Raw genomic sequence first — 17,206 nt, 5'->3', positions numbered from 1 at the left:
ATCTATCATTTGTGAATTAACAATTCTTAATGTTTAGTAAATCCAGCAGCTTGTCTTCCTTCAGATGATGTCGCAAAACTAGTTCACAGGCTTGGTCAGTAAAATCTCTCCATTAACATCTTGTTCGTTAACCAAACAATTGGATTGGCGTTCCAGGCGAGAGGCGGGGTCGCCCCGGACGGGTCGACCCGTCCGGGGCGACCCCGCCTCTCGCCTGGAACGCAGCTGGAGATGGACACCAGCAACTCCCGACCCCGTTAGGGAGAAGGTGATCAGAAAATGGATGGATGGATATTATTGCATCTGTTTTTATAATGTATTATTTAGCATTGCCACCGTTCAGTGCCTCGTAAAGTTTTTGAGTATTATTAATAAAAAAACAATCTGTCAGATATGAAAAAAAACGGACCCCTTAACTCCATGTACAGAAATAGTTTTTCAATGGTTTTGTTGCAAAACTTTAATTTCTGAGTTGAATTAATCATTTTTCTTCCTCAACATTTCTTAAGTTCAAATTACAATTGAAATTTTTTTAAGGGAGTGTTCAAATCAAATATTTCTTTTAGTTTTATAATTCCAAATTCTAAATAAAACAGAATGTTTTGTTTCACTATAATATCTATTATGGTGAAATAGATATTTTTAAATAATTTGAAATAAATTATCCACATATTAGAATTGTATGACAAATAACTTTTATTTCCTCCATGTCAACCTGAGCATTTAAAACATCCTTGAACAAAGACTAGTGGATAAAAAGATCCAGAGGTGCATCTGTGAAAGCAAACAACAGAGAATGCCTCAGTATGGGGACACTGCTGTCACACAGAGGCTTAAGGCATTTCAGTAAACCAGCAGCAGCTTCTCCACAGACACCTGGAGATGGACATGTTTTCAATGGGATTTATTACACAAGTCAAACTTCACAATGTACCTGCTAGCAGTTTCTAACCAAGTCAAACGTTTACAAAAAAATAGCTGTTTCTATCATAAATATGCTCCGGCTTAAAACTTTTTATTCTATTTTATTCTGAAGAAGTCAGGAGGCCACACTTATTGAAACATGTGGTCCTGATCCCAGCCTGGGGAAAGCGCTGACCTTACCCATCAGATTTCAGCTAGCAGTTTCAAAATATTAATTAAGCAACAATTCACTCATGTTTCATCATCTTTCTCATGTTTCTGTAATGACACACAAGTCACAACTCTAAGGCATATGATTTTAGCATTCTGCTTCATAAAAACCTATTAAAATTGATGATGCTCTGTGCAGAAGGACCCCTGGTGGTCGTTATATGCATCTACACAACAACATCAAATATCCTAGTCTAATCGCTGCCAATTAGACTAGACTGATGTCAAACAGTAAACACTGTTCTACTGAAGAGAGCAGTGAAAACAGGAACATTAGTTTAGCAGCTGTGTATAAACAGGGTTAAAAACTTCTGGAAAATACTAAATATTCAATCAGCAGACACTGTTACAGAAACACTGAATGCCTTTCAGCTTTGTGCATCCTTGGTTTTGTGCCGCAGGAAGCCCACTTCTGTCTTTGGCATCAAAAAATCCCAACTGCCTCCCACAGCAGCTGGGTATGAACCTGAAATACTTGAACTACACCATTTACTTACTCTCATCACCATAACAGAGGTAGAACGTTAGTCCAACTGAAACTTGTTAAGGAGAAATACATGACGCTCAAACAAACTCAAGCAACTAGGAAACATGGGAGATGAAAACATAAAGTAACAGCTTCGGTTAGGCTTCAGCTGAGAGCAGCCCTTCAAAAAGCATTGAACACTTTGATTCTGCTGGGTCCTGCAGCCTGACTCCTGGAGAGGCAGTGAGGATCTGCACTGTACCAGCCTGGAGGAAAAGGTGTCAGCTGGTGTGATACATGCAGCAGCTCTGAGTTATCACAGTGAATTCTTGTTCTGAGCCGACAGATCTGCACAGAATCCTCTACTCGACCCACTGATTCTACACAGACCTCAACACAGCCTGATAAGCTTGTTTCCATCCCTATGTTCGACAAGCCTACTTAAATAAATCTTAAATTACATCCTATTCTGCTATCAAAGTTTCTCCATAGCCACAAACACCAGCACTGCAACAGAGTGAGACCATGGCAACCTGACAGGCCCAGGCGTGTCAGAGGTGAAGACAGAAGGGACACATCAGGACCTCTGGGTGTGTCCAGCTTTCAGGACAGGACCCAGTCAGAACATCCTTTCATCACCAGAGCAAACAGGGGCAGGGGCCACTCTTTGAGGTCCCCTGGAAAAATGTCCGAAAAAGAATTATGTAAAAGCTTCTCTGTACAACTTAGCAGAAGTTTCAAGATCGATTTTCTAAAGGTCACAAAAGCAGCTGCTGTTCATCCCTCTGATGGTCCAGTTAAAGTAAACCTGAACAGAGTCGCTCATGCTTTCTGCTCCAGAGACTTCTCCAGAGACTTTGGAGGACTCCACGGTACTCAGGTTCTGTGTCAGTTCTGGTACCACATATCATCAGAAGGAGGAAAAGTGCTGAGGCAGCAGGTTTGGAATGGGGGTGGGCTAAGGACTGGCACAGGCACTGCTGCTTGCACTGGACCCCGTACTCTGGGAGCTGTTCAGACTGGAGACAGACGACGACTCTGGGTCTGAACAGTCGTCATCAGCAGCCTTACAGTGGCTGACCACGACCCTGAAACACAACACACACATACAAAGAGACGCTGGTGTTAGGGAGGTCTGCAAGTCACACACCTGTGGGAAGGGATTAGGGGCACCAGAGAAAAAAAAAAATTCTGACTTTAATCTTCTGAGAACAAAAGTCAGAATTCTGAGATTCAGGTCAGCTTGTTTTCCACTCTGTGGCCCCAATCCACTTCTATAAACATAGGTTACATCACATAAATCAAACATGTTTCTAATTAATAATTGCTGGTTTTACAAAAAGCTTTTATTTCACAGGTATGTGTGAGTACCACTGTATGCAGGCACATTAATGTAAAATTGAGAGTACGGGAAAAGTGCAGCATCTCAAGGCTGCATGGATAACTGCAGCCTTGAGGTGCATCATGGTGCCTTTGTCCTCTATGAGACACTACAGGGTCACCATCAGACCTGTAGTGTCAATGTCAGAAACATGCTGGAACTGTTTCTACCAGTAAAGCAAATGATAAACTGCATGTCTAAAGTCGTAATGGTCAATCAGGAAGACAATAACTGAACTGAGCCAGTTTTATCTCCGAAAAGTTAAATGTCAGTGTTCTTATTTTGAAAATATTTTTGACAGCTTCATGGTACAGGAGTTGCATTGCTTGGATTGGCTTCCATGGCGCTGTGGCCGTTTACCTGGATCTGGATGGACTCACCACACCTGGCTTCTGGAGTTCCGTCCTCGACTTGTAGCTACACTTAGACCACTGCACACAAACAACCAGAAAAAGAGATGGACGTTTAACATCTGCAGCTCTCAGAGAGGTTTCTTCCCTCTTGGCTGCATGGATAACGGCAGTTTCTGTTTATCTCCTCTATTCTGATACTACAGCACTGCTTAAAAAAAAAAATCAAGAATTACTTCAGCCCCAGGCAGATTTTTATCTTTTCATTTAATGGTAACTTAACTTGAAGTAATATTAGTAACTTAAAGTGACTAAACCAGAATCCAGACTTGAATCTAATATGGAACTAACAGACAGAGTTGAGGTTTAGCTCCATCCATTAGGCCTTTCAACGTCAAAGCTCATCACCATCAATTCTTCAGATGTTATTTTTCATTACCCTGTCAGAAACAAACTGAATGTAAAATAATCTTAAATCTAAATGTCACAAGTATTAAGAATATTGGGCTTCACTAGCAGCCAAAACAAATTAGCGACACGCCTGTAGAAAACAGTTTCCTCTCCAGAAGCTTATAATTCTCTTATCTGATACCATATCTTTTGTGCTTAAACCAGCCTTTTGATAATAATAATAATAAAAAAAGGAAAAACAAACTGGTCTTCTTCCCTCAATAGCATCATCACATTTCTGATCAGGGCCTCTGTGTGAACAGCATGACTTCTCATGGGACTCTAATGAAGTTAGACGATGATAAATATGATGAGAAAAAAATTCAATCATCAAATAATTGTACCAAAAATCAAACTTTTGTAATCATGTTTTCATGTATGGCATTTTGGGGGTTTTACTAGATTTGCTTCTGGAATCGGGATGTTCATGAGTGAAATCGGTTTGTATGTGGTGTGTTGCTCCTGCCGTATGGCTGGACACACGAACCAATTGAACTTGTTGGATTTTTATTGGTTCGTGTCGTGTGTGGTCACAGAGGTTTAGAAAAAATGTCCGACAATCCTTAAATCATACCGTCTGAACCAGACCTAAAACTCACAAGGTTGACTCCTCTCATCTAGTCTCCATCACTGCTCTAAGGCTCTCTGACTCTGGTCTCTATAGTAACGTTTACATATCCCTTCAAAATAAGATACAGATGTGCCACAAAAACGAACATTTTACTTTTGTGAAAATTTTAACTCACAATAACGACTAATGTCCGTGACTTCCGGGTGCAAAACACAGATTTCTCCGTTCAGTGCCTCAGATAAATGATCTGCCGGTGCAGATAAAGGAGTTTTTTTTCTGATGGCTGAACTGATTTTATGTCAGATACAAAACATTTTAAATGGAAGCCCTGAGTTTGTTTCTCACATCTGGGAGAGATGGGAAACAATGACACCTGAAGTGCTGCATATCACAGGGTGCCTGGTTTCTACGTGGTGAAGCAGTTTAAAGGCTTCATTACCAGCTAAGGAGCTTCTCACCACATGAGCGGGGTCACTGCTCCCCAGATGGATTCCTTTCTGACAGAGAAGCCTCAGCAAACTGATGCCTACACACAAGACACAAAAAAATTTCAACAGGTTACGTCGCTGCCAAAAATATATATATTTTTTCCACAATGCTCACAGTGTTTGGGCCACTACTTTAAAAAAAATTCCAAGAAAGATTGCAGGTTTTCCCATGTAGCAAAACAGATGCAGTTCAAACAATTCTAATCGGATGTTTCTTCACCACATGGCACTAAGCTTCCTGCTGGAAAACAGAGCATATTTTGCCTGGGCTCTCACATTTGGTCCGGTCATTGCAGTGCTTCTGTTCCCACTGATCCAGCAGGATGTTGAGGTATCTGGGACACTCAAAGAAGTGAAGGTAGCGTGACGAAGACTGCGATGGGAAAATGCGCTCAAACTCTCCTCGTCGATTCAGTTCATCTTCGCTCTCGGCCAGCATGCGGACATCCTCAGAAGTCAAAATGTCCAACACTGACGATAGGAAGTCCTTTATGAGGCAGGAGGAGACAAACAAGTTAAAAAGTTATTTTTCTCTTTGTGAGGAGAGAAAATAGAAAAACTAGCAACATTGTGCATGTAGTTTCTTTCAAATGTCCTCTAATAAAAGCACTTATTGAAAGCAGATGATACTATTTTATCAGTAGACTCAACTGCTGTAACAGAGCTGTGTGCATTGTGTGCATGGCTTTGTTTACCTGGTCGGCATAGCGCTGTGTAAGATAAAAGGCTCGTTTTACTTTCTCATCAGCAGACAGATCAGATTTTCTCTTTTCTTTGTTCCCTCCATGCAAACTACAAAACAGAGGCACTAATTGTAATATTTTTCCTTAGAGTTGCATGAAAAAAAATAAAAGGTCACCGAGGCATCCCTTTTTTCATCCTGAACACAGAATCCCAGCAACAGAAATCAAGGTGTAAAAGTTCCTCCCTACCTGCTGGTGGAGCTGGAGGCACTGCTGCAGGAGGACACCACTTCTTCTCTCGGGGGAATCCTGAAGCCGGCCAGGTTCAGGAGGTCTCTGATCATCTGGCCTTTAATGGAAACGTCCAGGGCAGAGTTGGAGTGGAGGCTGGAGGACAGAGAGCAGAGCTACAGATGCGCTTCTACAGCCTTCCATCTGACAGCAGGTACAGCGGTCTGTGTGTCACCTGGGTGATATGTTGACCTCCAGGATCCAGGGTTTGAGGTTCTCGTCCAGCATGATGTCGAAGCCAAACAGCTCGTGGCAGCTGTGAGGTGTTTTCACGTACATCTTCAGCAGAGTATTCACATATGGCTCAGAACTGAGAAGCAAACACAGAAATAAGGAAATTTGTTTGCTTCTAGCATTGTTTCAGCTTTCCACACAAACACAGTTTATGAACAAGTCTGGGACAGTTACTGTGGCCAAAGTGATGTTAGAACAATGCTGTGTAGGACCTGGACTCCATTTCTAGTTCAAAGTGTAAAACTGTTTTACAGGTCGGAACTCACTGTCTGAGGTTCTTTAAAAACAGTTTTCAGACACAGTTGTGTTCAGAAAAAAAACAAAAACATATTTGGCTGATTCTTTATGAGCTTATTCATTCTTCTTCTTCTTCTTCTGAAACAAAAGATTTTATCATTCTCTGCATTCCTTGCGTTTATAAATCCTATGAAACATTCCAGAGCTGAATGTGTCATTAGACTTCGATAAGTGTGTTTGTGACAGAACACCAGGATCTGTAATGAAAGTTCTCAGTAAATGGAACTTACGCTATAATAGTTTTGATCACAATGTCTTTAATCTTCTCCCATATCAGGTTGGTGTTGATGCCTTTCGAGCCAAGGAAGTGCCACAGAGCCTTCAAAGCCCTGAAAAGACACAACAGAAAAATATTTCACTTTAATATTAACAAAACGGAAAAGAAGCTGTGTTTTATTGGCTGAACGTCACAGTAGGGCGACGGTAAATCAGGAAAACATGGAGCAGGGATCATGTTGCTAAATAATGCAATGACAATGTTTCAACACTGCTTCATCATTTCTGAGCTCTGGTATTTTGCAATTATTAAAATATTTATTGTGTGTGAGCGTCGAGGGCAGAGGCAGAGAGAATCCAGCCAACAGGACAAATATATAACTGAAATGCAGAATTTTTATGCATAACTTGCAAAAAAATAAAATAAATCCCACCAAATACTTCATTTAAGTATCCTCTGTGATAGTGAGGCTGCACTATAAGATTTGGTTCTTCCCCCAAACATTCCCCAAACTTCCTGAGTTACCATTTGTGTCCCTGGCAGGCCTTGTCATCGCTGTTTGCCTGGTACTCAGAGTTCTTCTTGTTCACGCTGTAGTTGGTCAGGTGCATGAACTTGTTGTTCAGAGTCTTCATGGAAGACGAATACCTGCAGAGAAATAGAACCTCTGCCTCAGCATGGATCAGTTCCAGTCCACATAACCCAACAGAATGTTGTTCATTCTCACTTGCAGCTGGCAAAGCGGACCAGTCCGTCAGAGAAGAGGTAAATTCGGAGCGGTTCGTAGGATGTCACATAGACGTAAATCCGCAAGTCAAACTTGTTCCCCCCAATGAGGTAGGGTTTGTGAAGGTACCTGCAGATAAGGAAGCAGAGGGAAATGTTTCCATACACATAGTGACAGTAAGTTTTGGTCAGATCTGTGCTGCTTACTTCTGCACCAGCAGTGGTCTCCTGCGGGGCAGCTGACTCCATTTGTGGATGACCTGGATCCCCATTCCTCTGGCTGACGCAGGCTGTGGGATAGAACAACAACATTAAGGAAAAATAATCTTTCATCTATAACAGACTCAGTGATGCATCAGATCTCTGATCAAATTTCCTGATTCACCAAACTGAAAACTGACAAAAATAAATAAATTATATTCTTTCATTTATTATTCTGGCATTTAGTAAAAAGGTATTATTTTGGTGATTTTGACTAAACTCAGGCAAAAGACATTTGGTCAGATTTAAGTTCAGTGAGGAACAAAACAAGCCTTTTTGTCTTTTTACTTGACGTGTGCGAACGTCTGGTTTTAACAGTGCAAGTCCTTCTTTACACAACATTTAGAAGTAGTTCACATAGTCATTCATTAAAACACAACATGTTCAGTTTCTTTCTGTTTGTTTCATGGTTTTTTTACCCAATTGATGTCATGTACTGCACCATGTACCTTGTACTCCAATGTAAAATAAATCTCTGATTGAAAAAAAAGAAAAAAAGTAGTTCACACAAAATCAGAAAGGTATAGAACGTACAGGTTTGATGATCCACTTCTTCTTGGAGCCACTATCTTCCCATGCCTTCCGCAGCAGTTTGATATCCTGAGGAAGGATGAACGTCTTTGGGAAGAAGTTAAACTCCTGCTTGCCAAAGCGATGCTGCATCTTGGACAGATTCCTCCAAAGTCTGTCCTTCCTACCAATCTGAAAGGTTCCTGGAAAGTGGTTCAGCTGCAAAAAATAAAAAAAGAACAGCCACACGTTCAATCTGGAGACTGCAGGGACATCGGCCGGAGTGAGGGTGTGCAGATACTCACCTTCTGGTGTTCGCCAATTGCCTTAAAGCCAGGAGATTTCATGTGGTGTCCCCAGCAGCCCAGCCAGCTGTTGCTCTCTGCATTAACAACATAATTCACTCACTCAGGGTGATCAAACAGATTCCCATTGCACTGTGTGTGATGACTCACTCTTGGTGGCTTTGAAGTGTGACCGAGCGATTGTGTGTTTGACGATGTTGGGGGTAACGGAGCTCATCTTCCATTTGAGTAGACGTCTCTGTTCGGCAGGCAGCAGCTCCACTGCAGAACACCAGACATGAGATCAGCTGGTAAAGAGCATCTCCTGGTTCTAAACTACAGAAGAGTCCCTCCTGACCTTTCTCATTGGCTGTGCTGAAGTAGAGAGTGGGGCGCATGAGGGGAAACAGGCTGGGGATGAGCGCCGGCCGCTCCTCTCGATCATCCTCAGCCTCCAACACCATTGGTTCTTCAATACTGACCAGAAGGGATGACAGGAAAAATAAGAAGAGTTGAACAGGTTGATGAATCACAGGTTTGGTCTGCTCTCCACAGAAAGACTAAAGAATCCAACCATAATTCCAAAAACGTTTGGATGTGATCGAATGCTAAGGTAATAAAAGGAAAAAATCCACTGACTTTGCAGGAATGCTGATGAACATTCACGACAGATTCACTCATCTGCCCTCACTCTCGCATGAACTTGAGACTTCCCGTTCTTAATATATTAAAAGAAAATAAATTAAAAAATACATCAATAATTATCTATATCAACTTATATTAAGATGTGTTTTTCAGCCATATTCTCCAGCCCTAGGGAGGGAAGCTGAGCTATCTAACTGAGAAGAGTGGAAGAAAATTTGATCAAAATCAACAGAAGCCATGAATGAAAATAAATTAAAATTTTCTTGTAATTGTAGATTTCCAGTGACCCACAGAGACAGCAGGGTAACTCGCATATCAGATTCGATATGTGCAGTCAAAGAAAACAAACAGCACACTGGACAGCATTATTCAACCTTATAAATATAGATTTGTCAACGGGATCCAAACAGTAGAGCTTGTAATTAACACAGCAAACCACAAGCTGAGCAGATTAAAAAGTAATGCAGCCAAAGGCGAACTCAGTGACATTTAACTAACACCATGCGGCATCAGGTCACAGACTCATTTTGTAACACAAGGTGCTCTACATGTGCGTAACATGATGCCAGGTAGGATTAAGTGGCAGAGGCCTTTACACACAAAGAACAGCGATTCTGATCTGACTGTTCTACAGTCATTTAACGGAGGATTAATAACGGCTAAACTTCATTTCTTTAAGAACAACAACAGTTCATACATACTTACATGACAGTCATATAGAAGATGAGATGAGATTTCCAGATTCAGCTAAACTTCTGACAGGTTACTTTGGACTTACAGATAGGTTTCTAACTATGTGGAATATAAACAAGTGGAGCTCTCAGGTGGAGATGTGGGGAGTTCAGGGTGTCAGTGAGCTGAGTGAATGAGCTGAGGAACAAACCAGTTGGAGAAGGAAACAATAGTGCTCCTGATCTGGGTTGTTTTAGCAGAGAATCAGCTGTCCAGAGACAATACAGCAGAGCTTTCCACCATCATCTGCTGCTTTCAGCCTGTCCAACAACAAACTGAGAGGACAACAGGGAGACCAGATCAGCTGGGCAGATGTTTGATTGAGGCCAGAAGGACCAATCAGGAAGGGAGTCTGAGTTACAGCTTTCTTTCTAAGTAAAGACAAAAGGAAGATGTAGAATATTTTGTTTCTGAAAAAAAAAAAAAAAAAAAAAAAAAAAAAAACATTTGTGAGCACATATGGATTTGGATTTATTATCAAGGATCCGTACCTTAAACTTTTTCAGATGTTTGTTACATTACAAGCAAAGAATTATATAAATAATAATAAAACATAGTTATGTCTTTCATCGTTCGTAAGTGGTTCACTTTCAGATCTCCTTATATTCATCAACTCTGACCAGATTACCTATTCAGCTAAAGAAAAGTGTCACCGTGGGGACGATGTGTTCAGAGTAAAATTCAGTGTTGTTATTTTTAAAAGCACAGTGTTTTACTTTCAGGCCTAAAAGCTCTGCTTGGGCTCATCTGAGCAACGTAAACAACTAACAGGACTTTTTATTGTTGTCTTGTTCCACTTCCAGTAAGGCCAGACTTGTGGCATGCATGACCAAACATTTTCCAGTCTTCAGACTCTTTAAAAACCTAACCTTAATCTTGCTTCAGGCTTCTACACATCGTTCTGCCTGACCTGTCTGCTGGGGTTCTTGGTTGTCATGACGCTATTTGCTCTCTAAAAGGCCCCTGCATACTTCATCTGATGCCAAACAGCTGTCTGCTGGTGGTTTTGTATTTGCACACACCTTTCTTAAAATGGAGCAGACCAATAGGGCTCTTCCTCCATCTGCATACGTCTCGCCTCTACCAGCATTGCAGAGGCAGGGAGCCTCCTACAGTAACGACGACGTTACTGTATCCATCCAGGACTTATTAACCATTCACCAGTTATTTAATGAAGAATCTTAAAAATGTACATAATTCTTCATCGCATAAGACAAATAGGCCTATCACGATAACAAATTTTGCAGAGTGATTGTCTCAAAAATTATTGCGATAAACGATAATATTGTTTGAAGACCTTTTCACACTGATTTAAGTGTGGACAATCTTAGAACGTTGGCCGTTCTAAGATTATTGAAATGAGGTCAATAGTTTTAATGTTTTTTAATTTATTGTGCCATTAATTGATTTATTGTTTATCGTGACAGGCCAAAAGATAAATGTTCCTCAAAAGTATCCATGCCTCCAGTGAATCTTAGAACGTAGGCTGTTCTAAGATTGTGGCTTGCGATTTCGTTACCGATCATCCTGTAGTGTGTGGTATGTCATGGTAGATCATCGAAATTGCTACCGCAGTTGATAAACCCAGTGATTTTTCGGCTGTTTTTCATTAACGTGACATAAATACGTTAATGATTTTCATTCAGTCAGGAATTTACGCTGATGCTAGCCACATGCATTGCAGATAGATTGTAGTAAAACATTGATTAATGCCTGGGTTTAAAATGAGTTAACTGGACTTGTAGCCATTATTTTGTGCCCATTGTTGGACACTTCATGGCACGAACCCAATCGAACGGTTACACCTAGGATTTCTGTCAGCTAATGTGTGGTCTCTCAGGTTTTGAAAACCTGACAATGGACCGACAATCGGTGACGTTTAGTGTGTGCTGGGAATTACACTAAGGAAATGAGAAAGGGAGGATCAGTGGAGAGCACGGGAGTTGAGCCTTTTTTCATTTTTTTCCATCTAAAAATGGCCGGAAGAAACGATAACACCGATAATTGAAATGAGGTCAATAGTTTTAATTTATTGTGCAATTAATGGATTTATTGTTTATCATGACAGGCCTAAAAGATAAATGTTCCTCAAAGGTATCCATGCCTCCTGCGAATCCAGAAACCAGATAGTGGAAGTCGACTACTTGAAGAGAAATATCAACATTGCTATCTGAGCGCATAAAGAACAGCAACAAACTTCTGACCAAGCAGACAATCCTTCATACAGAGCTCTGTAGAAATAGAGTAACCAGGGTCTGGAGTCAAGTTTGCAATTTTCATCATGCATCTGCATCAATGAGAACCAGTTTTAGTACTTTAAATGAGGTATGTTGGGGTCATCAGGGTCTAACACAACTGTTGAGAGCATGGTGTCAGTTAAATGTTGGTTTAGGTTGGGAATATACTACTTATCGTTAGGGTTAAAGTTAGGAGTAGGGCCTTAAAGCAATAGCCTTCGGTGTATTATAAGCCTGGCGATCCACCAGTCTTTACTTGTGCCCCCACCAGGCTAAGCATTGATTATTTATTTAATTTTTTTTTTAATGTATGCATTTTTAAGTCTTCATAGTTGGTGTTCAGGTATTAATCTTCAAAGCCACATAATTATCAAATGATATTTTCAAGTTTCTTGTCAATTTTAAACATTTTTAAATCAAAAACATGGTGGCCTGCTGGATGAAGTTCTCGACCACCAGGAACCAGCAAGTTTTCTGCGGGAAAACTTGGTCTTTACAAAGCACTCAGATTAAGAGAAGTACTACGATGAGTGTGTGTGTGGGTGAGTGTGTGTGTTACCTTGAGATGCAAGGAATTGATGCATCAGAAGAAGAAGAACGAATGATGGAATAACATTCTGAATCATCTGAAAATGGAAACAGAGAGAATTATTATGTTTCATCTCCATATTCTCCAGAGTTCCAGTTGAATAGAAAATCTGGATTTACCATCGGTGTTTTACATTTCAACACGCTGCCCAGCATCTGGCTCTGTCTTCCCTGTAAAGTTTATGTATGTGTTCCTGGTTGGTACACGTACATAAACGTGTTCATCATGCAGGTTCAGCCCACGGAGGAGCTCTCATGCTGACCTTGTAGTCAGGCATCATGCTGGTTTTATATCATTTTATTATTATTTTTAGCATTATTTTTCCGGTTACCAAATGCTTTGTCTCCTTAGTCAGCCAGAGTCAGTGCACATGGCTGCGTCGTTTCTGTGATGCTCATTAAAAACTCAAGAGTTTTTAATGGAAGAGCTACTAAAGCCATATTAGCAGCATTGAATTAAATTTCCAGTTTGTTGCGCATTTCTGCGCAGTGCAGTGGACTTAACTCATTATGTAAATAATTGATATTCATTTTAGTTGTATTTTTTGATTTGTTGTTTTAGGACTCTATAGTTGTGGGTTTCAATAGTGTTTCACTGGAGATGTTTTCTCATAACATATAATTACCCAGTAATATTTTTGCATTTCCATCTTTTAAAACAAAAAACATGGTGGACTGCCTCGCCACCCCGGCAACCGGGCTGTTTTCTGGGAGAAACCCTGCTTAACTGTCTAAATAATAAATCAGGTAATAAAATATACTTTTAATGAACTCACCATCATCACTGAAGGCATTTTCCAACTCATCTGGAAGCTCCTCCTCCATTCCATCCACCTGCATCACACTCTCTAAGCTGGAAAACAAGGTGAGAATGAGACATTCCAAGTTAAGTGGATAAATAAATAAACAAATAAAGGTGAGTTAATGATTAAAACCATTAACTCACCTCATCAGCTGCTCCTCTGTCACTGATGAGGATGAGTACAGGGACCGAATTGAAGTGGAGGAAGACTGTCCTTCCTTGGTGAGGTGAATGGCTGAAATCTGATTGGTCACTGAGCCCACCAAAGCTCCAGCAAGACATGGAGCCACACCTTCACCAGCATGGAGCCCTGTGGGCTGCAGACGCTGACCGCCACACTGCACAGCTGGCACATTGCTGCAGGGAGATGAATCCAGTCCTTTGCATGTAGGTAGCCGGGGCAATGTTGCACTGTGGGATTTGCGGTTTGCAGCTGCAACCAGAACACCTGCAGGACCAAATTTAACAAGCCGCTGAATCCTTGAAGGCGAACGTGTTGCCCGGCCATTTTGAGTCTTAGTGTGTTTTGTTGGCATCTTAGCTGAATGGCCCCTTTTTGGAGCACTCAGCTGCCACTTTGTGCTTCTCGTTTCCTGCTTTGTGCTGCTGTGGCCAGAGGGATTCTTCCATAACTTTGTTCCCTGATGTTTGGACACCTTCAAGCACAGGTGAGGCACTGGTGGTGAAGAGGAACAGTCTATAGTCTTAGGCTGAGGGATAAAACAGAAAAAGTATCACCAGATGAACGCAGTCACAAAACATGTGACATGAAAGTATTTATACTGCTAAAACTTTTTGTATTTCATTGAGATTTTAGAAGATAGATTTGAATAGAATCTAAGTGTGTGGGATTAAATCTCAGTGCAAGTGCCTTTGAAGATCCCACAGGACCACATTTTTTATTAAAAAAAGAAAGAAAACTAAAGAGTCTTTCTTGCATAAAATCCAAAATAAAAATAGATAAATTGATATTTCTAACATGATAAAATATGAAAATGTCTTACTACCGTACTAACTGAATTTTTGGAGTTGTATCCACTAATGTTTCAATGCTTGTTATTCATTTCCTGGATAATAGACCTGTGCAGCCATGGAAGACAGTCTGCATAGATTCCTGAGTGATAAAGTGGATGTAATCTCCGGTTGTGTTGCCACCATAAAACTGTTGCTCTGTTGGTTGGATAGCGCAGGATAAGCAGTGATAATGGAGAACAGGAACACCACTAATCATTTTTCAGCCAGAGGAGAAGGAAGCACTTCTGGCCCCTGTTGTATATTTTCTGTATACCTGCTGTATATCTGCTGCTCTGACCTCAGTGCAGGAGATGAACCCACTCACCATCAGCTTGGTGCTTCGTGGCACAGTGGCATGTCCTTTGATGAACAGGTCTCCATGACAACCTGGTGAAGACTCTAGTGGGACATGGTCAGTGGAATCCTGACTACATACCAATGCGGCTCCGTCTCCAGACTGAAGGGTCTGGGCTGGTAAACAGCCCTCAGTGACTCCCCGCAGCTGGACCTCCCGCGCCATGATGCTGCCGTTAGGTCGATTCGGTTCTGACGCTGCCAGGTTCTTATTTGGTCTCTGAATCCGGATCAGGTGTTCTGGCTGCTTCACTGACTTCTCTGATCCAAGGTGGTGACTCCTGGTGTTTGAACTGCTTCCACTGCCTTTCTCCCACACAGGACACACAGATGACATCATGGATGAAGCACCGGTAGATGGCAGGTGTTTGTAGAGGCTGGTAGCCTTGGGGAGCTCCGGCGGAGTGTGCCTGAAAGACGATTTAAAGGTTGCACCTGAAACCAAAGCAGCAGTGGGAGCACTATGCGTGCTGGAGCATGCCCTGAGATTCCCTCCGCCCCACGGCGATGACTGGTTGGTGGGCATGGCGGCGTGTTGCAAAACGCCTCCAGATGTTGTAGGTGCCGTCAGAAGTACAGGTTGATGCTGAGTTTTCTTCAGCTGAAAGAACTTGGTAACGTCAGCTCCAACAAGTTCTTGATGAATCCTCACTGACGGCACTCATCACTGGCACCAAAATTTCACCCAGGATTCAGGGCAATATCTGAGCTCTCACGCAGGCTGAATCGAGACAAATCTTCTCAAATCCTGTCAGGAGTGTTAGACTGCAAACTAGAATGTTGTGCGGGGTGTCAATAGTTGACCGGTGAGTTTATAGAAGCCAGGGAGGCACTTAGCTGTACAGCTTCTGCCCTGAAACAATACAAAGGATAAGAAAGTAGTATGACATGATGCAGATGAAATGGCCACAAAGTGAACTATGAATAGATAACTTTCACTGCAAAACACATAGAAACTACTGAATAGAGTTGGACAGAGGATCTGAGCTCTAATGGCCATTGTTTAACAACCTACAGCGATAAACTGTGTAATTAGCCTCTTTTCTTCAAATTGTGGCGAAGAGAAGTAAGAATTATTATAGCGTCTTCCTCTGCCTCCTCAATAATCTGTATATTCTCCAATGTAGAGGGATCTTTGCTTTTAGTTAACCATCCTTCTGATTTTTATCTCCAAACTGCTCCTGTGATTTCCTCACCACTACTCATGTAACTCTTTATCCTCCTCGACAGAAATTCTTACATCTTCAGCTCTACTTTCTTTATTTTACCACCAACTCCAAAATATGTCGTGTACCTTCCCTTTCCCCTTGTAGTACGCGTCCTAACACAGAGACCACCCTAGAGCTCGTCTGCCTCTCCACTACCCGTTGTTGCAGATGGTTGAGCCCGGGTCCTGTCCATCTACCATGTTCAGACCTCTCGCTTGTCTCTCAGCTGTCACCGACTCGTGTCGAGGGAGGGATCGCTCTCACGTGCGTCCTCATCGCTAGTTTCAAATGAGTTAGTAAACAACACTTCCCACGTTGAAATAACACAAGCCCACGTCTCTTAATAAAATAAACTAAGACGACTCCAACCACCGAGTCATTATCGGCTGACAGAGCAGCTTCGATATCTGGGTGTGTTTACCGCTTCGCCGGGAAGTTAGCTTAGCAACAATTTAACGCAGAGACGAGATATTCCAATTATTGCTCGGTTTCTCAAAAATATAAAACAACAGCATTTCAAGTGGTTAACAAAATATCTTCCTTACCGACTTTATGTCCAGCGGTGTTTCCCAGCATTTTGGTTCGTTTCTTTGGATGGAGGTAACTAGCTGGAGTTTGCTTAACAACATAAAAGAGCTGTGAATGCAGCACCGCAGATAAAGATCGTTTGTGCTTAAAAAAAAAACACCCGCTCCTTCGTCGTTCTGAAATATTACAATACTGCCACCCACTGGTAAAGAGTGGTAATTTGAAATCCTAAATAAAATCCGTCTTGTGGTGAAATTCTTAGATTTCACCATTAGATGGCATTGCTGCATACGAACATTCCTCATTTTAACGTTCCTGATTTTTTTCTTGCTCTTTCTTTTTATCTCACTATCTTATTTTTTAAATCTACCCTCTCGTTCCTCTTGTACCCACGTGTCATTCCCCAAATCTCTGTTTAACTTTCTCATATATTTAGATTTCTTTAGTTCTAGTCACTATTTTATGAACTTTTTACGTTCCTTTCACGGAGATGTATGTCCTGTTTGTTCTCTTCTTTCCTTCCATTGTGTGTGTTTTTCACTCCTTGATTATTTTCCTTTTCCTCTGTCTCTATAGTTTACTGATAAACCAAGAACACTTGGTTTATTTTTCTCATTCCATCATTTAATCACAGTGTTTGCTTTGCTATGTCTTCCAAACATGGAAGCCATTCCTTACACATAACAACATCTGGAAAATGAAGTGTGACGACTTTCAGTTTTGACACACTGTAGTTTACTAATGTTATTTTCTGA

General features: G+C 41.4%; 1 protein-coding gene across 2 annotated transcripts; it reads right to left on the bottom strand.

Annotated features, from left to right (window-relative positions):
- Nucleotides 1–684: 684 nt before the first annotated feature.
- On the bottom strand, nucleotides 685–16,579 carry ttll4 (tubulin tyrosine ligase-like family, member 4). Of its 2 annotated transcripts, XM_055022373.1 has the most exons (21): nucleotides 16,469–16,579; nucleotides 15,151–15,568; nucleotides 14,687–15,021; nucleotides 13,492–14,057; nucleotides 13,322–13,398; nucleotides 12,517–12,583; nucleotides 8,702–8,820; nucleotides 8,515–8,625; nucleotides 8,365–8,441; nucleotides 8,084–8,278; nucleotides 7,496–7,578; nucleotides 7,290–7,418; nucleotides 7,088–7,210; nucleotides 6,576–6,674; nucleotides 5,990–6,124; nucleotides 5,773–5,910; nucleotides 5,536–5,632; nucleotides 5,117–5,327; nucleotides 4,811–4,878; nucleotides 3,342–3,412; nucleotides 685–2,688 (listed from the first exon to the last, which is right to left on the bottom strand). In XM_055022373.1, the coding sequence occupies exons 2-21, from the start codon at nucleotides 15,239–15,241 to the stop codon at nucleotides 2,559–2,561; spliced, it is 2,922 nt and encodes a 973-aa protein (XP_054878348.1). In that variant the 5' UTR covers nucleotides 15,242–15,568; nucleotides 16,469–16,579; the 3' UTR covers nucleotides 685–2,558. The 2 variants fall into 2 exon arrangements, with proteins under 2 accessions (XP_054878348.1, XP_054878347.1); XM_055022372.1 differs by having other exon boundaries at nucleotides 14,687–15,568.
- Nucleotides 16,580–17,206: the final 627 nt, after the last annotated feature.

Source organism: Poeciliopsis prolifica, unplaced genomic scaffold (assembly GCF_027474105.1).
Source record: "Poeciliopsis prolifica strain line A6 unplaced genomic scaffold, Auburn_PproV2 SCAFFOLD085, whole genome shotgun sequence".
Taxonomy (NCBI): Eukaryota; Metazoa; Chordata; class Actinopteri; order Cyprinodontiformes; family Poeciliidae; genus Poeciliopsis; species Poeciliopsis prolifica.
The sequence above is the reverse complement of the archived record's forward strand: the minus strand, read 5'-3'. Positions and strand labels throughout refer to the sequence as shown.

What these genes read in the sequence shown, in the direction of transcription:
- ttll4 (XM_055022372.1), bottom strand. Translation starts at nt 15,241, where the DNA reads ATGCCCACCAACCAGTCATCGCCGTGGGGCGGAGGGAATCTCAGGGCA. An exon ending in GCCTGCCAGGGACACAAATG is followed by an intron (nt 6,675 to 7,087) that starts GTAACTCAGGAA and finishes GTGTCTTTTCAG; the next exon opens with GGCTTTGAAGGCTCTGTGGC. An exon ending in GCCTCCAGCTCCACCAGCAG is followed by an intron (nt 5,633 to 5,772) that starts GTAGGGAGGAAC and finishes TCTGTTTTGTAG; the next exon opens with TTTGCATGGAGGGAACAAAG.